This window comes from Sminthopsis crassicaudata, chromosome X (assembly GCF_048593235.1).
Source record: "Sminthopsis crassicaudata isolate SCR6 chromosome X, ASM4859323v1, whole genome shotgun sequence".
Classification (NCBI taxonomy): Eukaryota; Metazoa; Chordata; class Mammalia; order Dasyuromorphia; family Dasyuridae; genus Sminthopsis; species Sminthopsis crassicaudata.
The window spans coordinates 60728494-60739377 of NC_133623.1; the positions used below are offsets into that span (position 1 = coordinate 60728494).

The 10884-nt window shown below is 41.5% G+C and overlaps 2 protein-coding genes across 2 annotated transcripts; one reads left to right on the top strand and one right to left on the bottom strand.

The window, feature by feature from the left end:
- Positions 1 to 1393: 1393 nt before the first annotated feature.
- On the bottom strand, positions 1394 to 8384 carry NDUFA1 (NADH:ubiquinone oxidoreductase subunit A1). Its single transcript, XM_074278615.1, has 3 exons — positions 8166 to 8384; positions 3903 to 3992; positions 1394 to 1499 (listed from the first exon to the last, which is right to left on the bottom strand). Exons 1-3 carry the CDS (start codon positions 8265 to 8267, stop codon positions 1473 to 1475), a joined length of 219 nt encoding a protein of 72 aa, XP_074134716.1. The 5' UTR covers positions 8268 to 8384; the 3' UTR covers positions 1394 to 1472.
- Positions 8385 to 8461: 77 nt separating this feature from the next.
- RNF113A (ring finger protein 113A) lies at positions 8462 to 9637 on the top strand. Its single transcript, XM_074278613.1, has one exon. It carries the CDS (start codon positions 8539 to 8541, stop codon positions 9592 to 9594), a length of 1056 nt encoding a protein of 351 aa, XP_074134714.1. The 5' UTR covers positions 8462 to 8538; the 3' UTR covers positions 9595 to 9637.
- Positions 9638 to 10884: the final 1247 nt, after the last annotated feature.

Consider the following 10884-nt stretch of genomic DNA (forward strand, 5'->3'; position numbering starts at 1 on the left):
CACATCTTTCCTCACCCTATACTATTTTCAGTCCATAGCCATTGATAGCCATTGATGTTTATCTTACTGAAAAGTTACCTTTTACAAGTCTCTTATAAATTTTTTTTTTTTACAAGTTTACAAGTATCTTATAAATGGGCACTATGGGAAATTTATAAAATGCAAGACTACTGACAGGAGGGAATTTTATATTTAATTTTTTTTTTTTTTTTTTTTTGGTGAGGAAATTGGGGTTAAGTAACTTGCCCAGGGTCACACCGCTAGGAAGTGTTAAGTGTCTGAGACCAGATTTGAACTCAGATCCTTCTGACTTTAGGGCTGGTGCTCTATCCACTGCACCACCTAGCTGCCCCCTATATTTAATTTAAAAAAAAAAAGTCTTTTGCCTTCTGGAAGGAACTAATCTTTCACAGAAATATGGAAAACTTAAGCCATAGTTTCTGACAAAATTCAAGCCCTATTCCTTAATCACTGCTCACTGTGGAATCTACAATTTATTAGGCCTCTTGATTCTTGGACAAGACTAAATACCCACCTACAAAAGCTGATTACTAACAATCTATGTTGGGTGGTCTGACACAATTGGACTGACCCCTGTAATTAACTCTTGGATGAATCTCTGTAACCTGCAGTCTTTTTATTGACTTCCAGAGTCCCTGAAGCTATCTGGTACTGACTGCTGGACTTTAATAACTTAAAAATATCTGATTTATTTTCCCTTTCTGGATGATAACTGCTCGATCTCTGGAACTTGAATGCAAACCTGATAGTATGAGATGATTTTTTGAACTTTTTGGAATTATTTCCACAAGATTATATAAATCCCAGATTATATTTTTGGTCACCTAGACAGAACATTTGGTTGACAGGGATCTCTACGTGAGACAATTGCCCTCCAAAGAGATGTTTTGAACTTTCTGGATTTATTTCCACAAGACTCTATAAATCCCAGATTATTATTATTATTATTATTTTGGTAACCTAGAAAGGACATTTGGTTGACAGGGACCTCTATGTGAGACAATTGCCCTCCAAAGTGGTATTTGAGGTAATTAATAAAAATATTATTATTATTTCTAATAATAGATCTGGCCATTAAATATAATGCTGAATGACTCAGTTTACTTTTCTGACAAAAAGAACAGAAGAATTCCTTCAGAAAAGAAAACCATAGCAATTACATTTCTTTCCAGGGGCTTTCCTAGCCCCTCTGAAGAAATCTTGATTTGCAACATTTAAATACTTCTAATGTTAGAAGCCTAATTTTGATTGCCTAAAGCTTCACACCTGGACCCAATGTTCAAGTTCTAGCGTATGTCTATATAAGAGAAATAGAGGAAGGGGTGTAGGGTTTGAATACAACAACAACAACAACAACAAAAAAGACACGCTCTCTGGGTAGTTGTTTTTGTCTTTAATTGTACCAGACAATATATTATATAAGCATTCAGCAATCACGAAGATAGTAGGCCTCAGGCGTCCTTTATGTTCTCCAACCCCTAAAAACAGTTTAAAGGAGAAAGAAATGTGAATCGCATTTTCTCTGAGGGCAGGTCAGCATTTCTCACTTCTAACTCTTTCTACAAAGCAACTATCACTCTCTGCTTACATATATGATGAAGCAAAAATCAGTCAGTTATAATTTAAACATATATATATATATCGTTACGCATGATAATATAACCCATATTTTTGACAATCAAAGATCCTGTTTCCAAATGGGCCTGTAGAAACTTTCAAATGGACACATTCTAAGTGCTGAAACAAATGGATATAGCCCAGTGAGCAGAGAGCTGGCCTCCAGGAAAATCTGGACTTGAGAGCCCCCTTAGCTGTTTACTGCCTTTTCTCTTTTTTAAAAAAAGTCCCGTCCCCCCCTTGAGGCTGGGGTTAAGTGACTTGCCCAGGGTCACACAGCTAGGAAGTGTTAAGTGTCTGAGATCACATTTGAACTCAGGTCTTCCTGACTTCAGGGCTGGTGCTCTATCCACTGCGCCACCTAGCTGCCCCCCTTTTTTTAAATTGGTTTGACAATGTGTCCTTTAGAATTTTTTCCTCAAGTGGTGGCCACATTGGAGTTTATACTGCAATCCTTTAACAAGTACCCATGATTGAGAAATTCTATGTTGTGGATTAAAATGAAACTAGATCTCTAGTTTCTTACATGGTTTTTGACAAGACTGAAATGACTCTGCCAGGAGAAAAGGGATCCAGATTATCCCCTTTGGCAGATTTGTTCAATTAGTTAAATTAGAAATGTTATTTCCAAGTCATGATGAGCAGGTTTAGGCTTGGCAATGTTGAAAAAAAAAATCAAGTGATGTGATCAAAAAAATCAGCCACTGGGGGGCAGAAATCCTATCTTCAAAAAATAAAATAAAAAATTTTTTAAAAAGCCTCACAGAACAATTTACTATTTACATCATTCCTCCTAGTCTCTCCTCTCTATGGCAGGGGTCTGTGATTTGTCCAGAATTTTTAAAATATGAGTTGGAAGGGACCTGAGTCACGTAGCCTAAAGCATACTCCAAAGGAATCTCCACAATAACACAATGGACAAGTAGTCTGAAGACCACCAAGGAAAGGACAGTCCATTCTACTTTGGGACAGGTCAAATGTCAAAAAGGAGTTCCTATCGTCTCACCTAAACTGGCTTATTTGCATCCTCCTGCCACTGCTGCCTGTGGTGACAACTGAAATTCAAAGAGAAGAAAAGCCTTGTATTTCAGTCATTAAATGTGCAAACAGGGCTTTGAGCCTAGCTCTCTGAAATTCAAGGCCAGGATTCTTCCAAATGCACCCTGGACTGCCTTTCTCAAAACAGAAGGTAACCCTGCTTGCTTAGGTTACTAAAAAAAATCAAAACCAAAACCCCATCAGTTTCCTGCAGATTTGGGCCTACATCTTCCTTAGGTTTCATTCTTCATTCACTGTTCCTAGAGCTCTTATAAAGCTATCAAAGCTAGACTGAAGGTGGAGGAATTCTGCCTTCTAAATGCCCAAATGAGTCTTTTTGAGTTGTTATATTTTCCAGAAACACTGGACCCAGAGCACACAGGGGGCGTTAAATGACTCAGGAATAAAAGAGTTGACATAACGTGATGTTTGCATCTCCTGTGTGTCCTTGGGAGTTAAGAGAGGTGCCCAGTCTGCACTAGACTAGTGCTTGTGCAGGTAGGACCCTTGCAGAGAAGCAGACTGTCCTATTTTCAGAGTCTAACAGGTCCTAAGGGAAAAGAATGAGGCTTTAGGGGCAATTAGTTGATGTAGTAGCTAGAGCGCCAGCCCTGAAGTCAGGAGGACCTGAGTTCAAATCTGACCTCGGACACTTAACGCTTCCTAGCTGTGTGACCCTGAGCAACAAATGCCTCAACAACAACAAAAAATAAAAAAAAAAAAATAAAAAGAAAGAGGCTTTTGCTATGACTTTGCTCTTTCCCCTAAGGAAGGATTTGGTCCTTTTCCTATCTTTACTTCACTGTTTCCCCCTCATGCCACCTCCCTTTAGGTGGAGATTTCTGGTATCCCTTTCTTCTGCTGTCTTAAAAATGCAAACTTCTGTATGGATAGTGAACTCTTTAGGTTCCACACTCATGTTCATTTCTTTTATAATAAACCTAGTTTTCACCAAAGTCTCACGCCCTTGTGAGTGCTTACTGACAACGGTCAGTCTGAAACCTGGCAGGCTGGTGAGATACTGGACCTTTAGTGTGTTGTGAGGAATTTCCCAGTGTGTCCTGGTCAGAACTGGAAGCTGCAAACTACCTTACCTAGAGATCCTGAAAACACAAGCTATGGTCTCTCACACCATTCAATCAGCGGAAAGATCCCTCCAGGGTAAGACACTTTCAAAATGAACCCAACCACCAACTTGGACACGTGGACACTAGGACAAATTTTACCTTAGATTCATAATAACGATGGAATCCAGAGATCCTCCTGTCCCTTTCCAATAGACTCCACTGGTATCGATTACGGGCAACTCTCTTTTCCTATAAAGAGAGCGGTATCATTACACTGTAGTTCAAATGGCCCAGTGATGAGAAATTAGAAAGTGGAAAAAAAAACATTCAAAAACTATCACATATACTATAACATATTTAATATGTATGGGACTGCCTGCCATCTAGGGGAGGGGGTGGAGGGAAGGAGGGGAAAATTTGGAATAGAAGTAAGTGAAAGGGATAATGGTGTAAAAAATTACCCATGCATACGTACTGTTAAAAAAAAAAAATGTAATAATTATAAAATTAATAAAAAAAAAATAATAGCAAAAAAGAAAAAAAAAAAAAGCTATCACACAGCTCAAACAAAAGAAGGAAGAGCATGAAACCTAGAAAGAAAAACCAGACTACTAGACTTCAAAATTAAGAAAAAATAAGGGGTATATTAAGAGGGAATGAAAATTAGGAGTCAAAAGATCTAATGATTTAATTCACAGAACTTCTCCTCAGTTGTTAGTCTTTATGAGGAGAGGGAGGGGAAACACCTTTTTATAGAGTAGCATTTATAACGTAGATATATTAACAATAGTATATGTAATAGAGATATAACAATAATAATAGCTAATATTTAACTGTGCCCAGGCCCTGTGCTAAGCACTTGACAAATATTATCCTATTTGAGCCTCAAAATAACCCTGATGGTTTGCCCAGGGTCATACAGCTGGTAAGTGCTTGAGGCTGAATATGAACACAGATCTTCTTGACTTCAGGTCTATCCACTGTGCCACCTTCATCTATCTTTTTATGTTTATAGTACTCACATTTTCCAATATATTCCTTTCCCTCTCAGAGGACCATGACTGATAATAAAGAAAAAAAAAAAAGGGGGGTGGGGGATTTTTTCAGCAAAATTCACCAACCTATCAAGAGTCTTACATTATATGTATTATGCATACCCATAGTCCTCCACATCTGTAGGAAGCAGAGGAAACTCCTTCATATCTTTATCATTATGATATCACATTATTCAGTTTTGAAGTTTTCACCCTTCCTGGCCATCATACAATATACTGTTCTGCTACTGCTGTGTCCCCTCACTCCTTGGCTTAGGTGGTATTGCTCTCAGGATTCTCTTGTTATTTCTCTAATTCTTCCTTCCCTGTTTCCTTCTCTTCATCCTTCCATTTGCTCACATCGGGGATCCTCAAGGTTCTGGGCTTTCTTCCATCCCTCACCCACAGCTTCTGCTTTCAAGAAATAAATCCTCATCAACTCCCATCTTTGCCTAGTAAAATTCTGTCTCTCCATTTTCCTGAAGACCACATGTAATATAATTATATAATGCTTCACAGTATTAATGGCAACCCTGTGAAATAGGACAAACATATTAGTCTTTATTATCCTTATTTTACAGATGAAGAAACTGAGTCTGAGTGATTAAGTTGCTTGGCTGTGCTCATGGGATTTAAACCCAAGTCCACAGACTTCCACACTCTTTCCATTATACCTTCAATCAACATATCAATAAGCATTTCTAAAGTACCTACTGTGTGCCAGGCATAGGTATTTTCAAATAAAATAATTTCTGCTTTGGAAAAGCTCACATTCTATCTGAGGGAGATAACATATATAGATACAACTCTACCCCCCAACAACTATCTTTTATGAGGCAATAACAGAAACTAAAGGGATGAGAAGTCTCAAGTAGAAGGCATTTGAGGCCAGATTTGAACCCGTCTTCCAGAATTCAAGTCCAGTGCCCTTTCTATCCCGCCACTTCACCTCTAACTTAACAAACATTAGAGATTAGATGACATCTCTATTGTTACTAGACTGTGGGCCCTTTTAAGAATAAGTGTGGTACCTGATTCATTTCTATATCCCCAGCACCTAGCACTATACAGTAGCTCAATAAACATCTGTGGAATAAATGGAATGAATCTAATTTGAGGGAAATAACTGGATTCTCTCCTTTGCTCTTGAACTTTAACTCTCCATTTCTTCTTGCCACAAAACCCTTTCTTTGTACCTTCCTTGATTTTCCCACTCCCTTCTATAGACAGCTTGGGAGGTCCTTTGCTTTTGTTAGTGCCCTTCAGATCTCTCTTTCTTTAAAAAAAACAAGTTTTTTTTTTTTTTAAATGCTTACACATTTATATATATTTACCTATCACCTTCCTCTCTGAAGGTTCCACCTTTGTCTACCCAGTGAATCATCCTTTGTAAGAGACCAAGAAAAATCAGAGAAAAGCATATATCCTCATTATACACTTCAACAATCCTATATGAGGATGCATTCTGATGGAAGTGGATATCTTCAAAAAAGAGAAGATCCAACTCAGATCCAATTGATCAGTGATGGACTCAGCTACACCCAGAGAAGGAACACTGGGAAATGAGTGGGAACTGTTGGCATTTTTGTTTTTCTTCCCAGATTATTTTTACCTTCTGAATCCAATTCTTCCTGTGCAACAATAATTAAAAAAAAAATTGGTTCTGCACACATATATTGTATCTAGGATATACTATAACATATTTAACATGTATGGGACTGCCTGCCATCTAGGGGAGGGGGTAGAGGAAGGGAAAATTTGGAACAGAAGTGAGTGCAAGGGATAATGTAAAAAATTACCCATGCATATGTACTGTCAATAAAAATAATTAAAAAATTAAAAATAAAGTTAAAATAAAAAAGAAATAAAAAAAACTACCCATGCATATGTTCTGTCAATAAAAAGTTATAATAAAAAAATAAAGTTAAAATAAAAAAATAAATAAAAAAACAAATTTCCCATGCATATGTTCTGTCAATAAAGTTATAATTTTTTAAAAAGTTAAAATAAAAAAGAAATAAAAAAGAAAATTATCCATGCATATGTTCTGTCAATAAAAAGTTATAATAAAAAATTTAAAATAAAGTTAAAATAAAAAAGAAATAAAAAACTACCCATGCATATGTTCTGTCAATAAAAAGTTATAATAAAAAAATAAAGTTAAAATAAAAAATAAATAAAAAACCAAATTATCCATGTATATGTTGTCAATAAAAAGTTATGATTAAAAAATAAAGTTAAAACAAAAATAAATAAAAAAAGAAAATTACCCATGCATATGTTCTCTCAATAAAAAGTTATCATAAAAAAATTAAAAATAAAGTTAAAATAAAAAATAAAAATAAAAAAACTACCCATGCATATGTTCTGTCAATAAAAAGTTATAATAAAAATTAAAATAAAAAAATTTCCCATGCATATGTTCTGTCAATAAAAAGTTATAATAAAAATTAAAATAAAAAAATTATCCATGCATATTAATAAAAAGTTATAATAAAAAAAATAAATTAATATATCTAAGTCTGACAATATGTGCATCGCTCCACACCAACCCCTTTCTCAGGGGACGAACATTCATATCCAGCAATGTGCCAGGTAAAGTGGCTAAGCTCTTTTTCAAATATTATCTCATTTGCTCCTCACATCAGCTCCGGGAGATGGGGGCTATTCTTATCTCTTTTACAAAAGAGGAACCTGAGGCTGCCAGAAGTGATTTGCCCAAGGTCGCACAGCTAATAAGTTTCTGAGGCCACAAGTGAGCTGATCTTCCTGCCTCCAGGCCCAGACCTCTACCTATCCATTTCCCCACCAGCGGTCGTTGACCCCCCATCTCTATCAAGAAGGGATTCTTCTCACTTGCTCAGAGAACAAAGAGTAGCCCCAACGTTCTATTTTCATTACTGGAAGGGAAAATCAGTGCTTCTCCCTCAGGGTAGAAACCAGAGAAGACACGCCCCTTTACCTGGCACAGACTTTTTTTTTTTTTTTTTTTTTTTTTTTGGCATGTCGCCCGTGTAAAGAAGATGGAGAGCTATTCATGGAAAGTGCATGGACTTGGAATCGGAGGGCTTAGATTAAGTCCTGTATGCCCTGGGATAGCATTTCCTCTTCCCAGGTCTCTATGTCCTCCTCCGTAAAAGGAAGGGGAGAGGGGGATAAAATGAGACAGGCCCCGGTCCTTTGCAGCTAATTTTCGGGATCCTATAAGTGACCAGAAACAAGCCCCTTCCCTTCACTACGTCTCAGTTTTCTCCTCGGTCCCCTCCAGCTCGAGAGCACGAACCTCGTCAATTCCCTTCCCTTCCCTCCCCCTCCGGGGCCGCGAGAGCTAGCTCGGGATCTCCCCGGGTCCCAGCTCGGGCTTGCCGGAAGGGTAGCCGAGCCCTACCTTGCCCCCATTGGTGTACTTGTGGATGAGAGAGGTGCTGATTCCCGGGACCGTTAGACAAACGGCCATGACCGCAAGACCCGGAAGAATTTCAAACCACATCGCGGCAGAACGATCGCGGCCACGGACGGAGAACGATAACCGCAGACAGAAGCCGGTTGCGCGGTTAAGGTGACCGGGGTCGCTTCCGATCCCAGCAACCCCCGCACCGCAAGGCTCCCCTGCCGCGACCAATCAGCATCCGCGGCCGTATTTCCCGCCCACTTTTCTCCTCGTGGCGACCGGACGTAACATCGCGAGAGAGCCGGCGCCGCGTCTGAGGACTTGGCGCCGCGGCTGAGGAGTCGCTCCTCACAGTTCGTCGGCGCCAGCCATGGCCGACGAGCTGTCGTCCGATCCTCCGCCTGAACCGGTGTGCACTTTCCTCTTCAAGAAATCCAGTCGAAAGAGCGCAGCCGGCCGCAGGAAGCGTCCCGCTTTCGACAAGCAGTCTGGGGGAAAAGAAGGTAGCAGCAGTAGCAGCAGCGATGAGGGGAACGTCGTGGTCCGGCGGGAGAAGCGGCGCCTGGTCCCCAACCCCATGATCCAGAAGACGCGAGGCAGCGGCCGTGAGAAAAAGGCGGCCACCACTTACAGCGGCGCCAGCAGCGGGGGCGACGACGAGAGCGAGCCGTCGTCGTCCGTCAGCGTCCACTACAAGTCCACCCGCTCCGCCAAACCCGTGGGTCCGGAGGACATGGGCGCCACGGCCGTCTACGAGCTTGACACCGACAAGGAGCGCGATGCCCAGGCGATCTTCGAACGCAGTCAGAAGATCCAAGAGGAGCTGCGCGGCAAAGAGGATGATAAAATCTACCGAGGCATCAACAACTACCAGAGATACGTAAAACCTAAGGACACTTCCATGGGCAACGCCGCGTCCGGGATGGTGAGAAAGGGTCCCATCCGCGCGCCCGAGCATCTCCGCGCCACGGTGCGCTGGGATTATCAACCCGATATCTGCAAAGATTACAAGGAGACCGGCTTCTGCGGCTTCGGAGACAGCTGCAAGTTCCTGCACGACCGCTCCGACTACAAGCACGGCTGGCAGATCGAGCGCGAGCTAGACGAGGGTCGCTACGGGGGCATGGAGGAAGAAAACTACGAGGTGAGCAGCGATGACGACGACCTGCCTTTCAAGTGCTTCATCTGTCGCCAATCCTTCCGGAATCCCGTGGTGACCAAGTGCAAGCATTACTTCTGCGAGAGCTGCGCCCTGAGCCACTTCCGCACCTCCCAACGCTGCTATGTCTGCGACCAGCAGACCAACGGGGTGTTCAACCCCGCCAAGGACCTGATTGCCAAGCTGGAGAAGCATCAGGCCCACGGGAAGGCGGCCGCCTGCGCCCCTGCAGATAGCTCCGATGAAGGCGTAGCCCCCGTTACTTAAACCTAGTGAAGTTACAAGAATAAAGTTCCTATTTGCAAAGTTTGATCTGAGTGGAAATGGATGATTTCGGGGGCGTCTTGGGGGGAGGGGGAAGGGGGGAAGAGGAAGGAAGGGAGGCAAACGGGAGGGGGGAAAACAATAGGGAACCTGGGATTGCCGGCTATCCTTTTGGGCTAAACTGTGGGGGGTGGGGGGAGGGGGCCGGGGACTGGGACTGGGACGGCTTGCATTTGCTTGTATCCGTTCTTACTAAACTGACCTGGGGGAGGGGGAGGGGGGAGGCTTGGATTTACCTGGTATGCCTTGTGGCTAAATTGAGCTAGGGTGGCAGGGGGGGCTTGGATTAATTTGGAACTGCTCGGGCTAAATTGTGCTGGGATTGGGGGGAGCCTGAATTGGCCCGGAACGCTTCTGGATGAAATAAGGTAAGATTGCGGAGAGCTTAAATTTACCTAGAATCACTTCGGGATATATTGAGCTAGGATTTAGGGGAGCGTGGATTTATCTGGCTTCCCTTCTGCCTTAATTGAGCTTGGGTGGCCGGGGGAGCTAGAATTTAACTACTATAAATTCGCGCTAAATGATGCTGTGATTATCGGAGGGAGCTTGCATTTACTTGGTATCGATTCTGACTAAATGGTGTTAGGATTGGGGGGAGCTAGCATTTATGCAGTATAAAATCTGGATTAATTGTGTTAGGATTGGGGGGAGCTAGCATTTATGCAGTATAAAATCTGGATTAATTGTGTTAGGATTGGGGGGAGCTTGCATTTATCTACTATCCATTCAGGCTAAATTGTGTTAGGATTGGGGGGAGCTAGCATTTACCTGGTAATAGTTTTAGATAAATTGAGCTAGAGTTTAGGGAAACTTGATTGACTTGGAACACTTCTGGCAAAGTTGAGCTAGTACTGGGGGAGGTTGCATTTTTGTGGAATCATATCCGGATTAATTGTGCTAACATAGGGGGAGGCTGAATTTATCTAGTATAAAATCTGGATTATTTGTGCTAGGATTGGGGGGAGCTTGCATTTACCTGGTATTAGTTTTAGATAAATTGAGCTAGAGATGGAGGGAGCTTGATTACTTGGAACACTTCTTGCTAAATTGAGCTAAGATTGGGGGCAGCTTGAATTTATCTGGTATCACATCTGGATAAATTGTACTATGTTTGGTGGGAGTTTAAATTTATCTGGTTTCACATTGGAATAAATTGTGCTAGGATTGAGGGGAGCTTGCATTGATCTAGTATAAAATCTGGATTTTTTGTCCTAGGATTGGGGGGAGCTT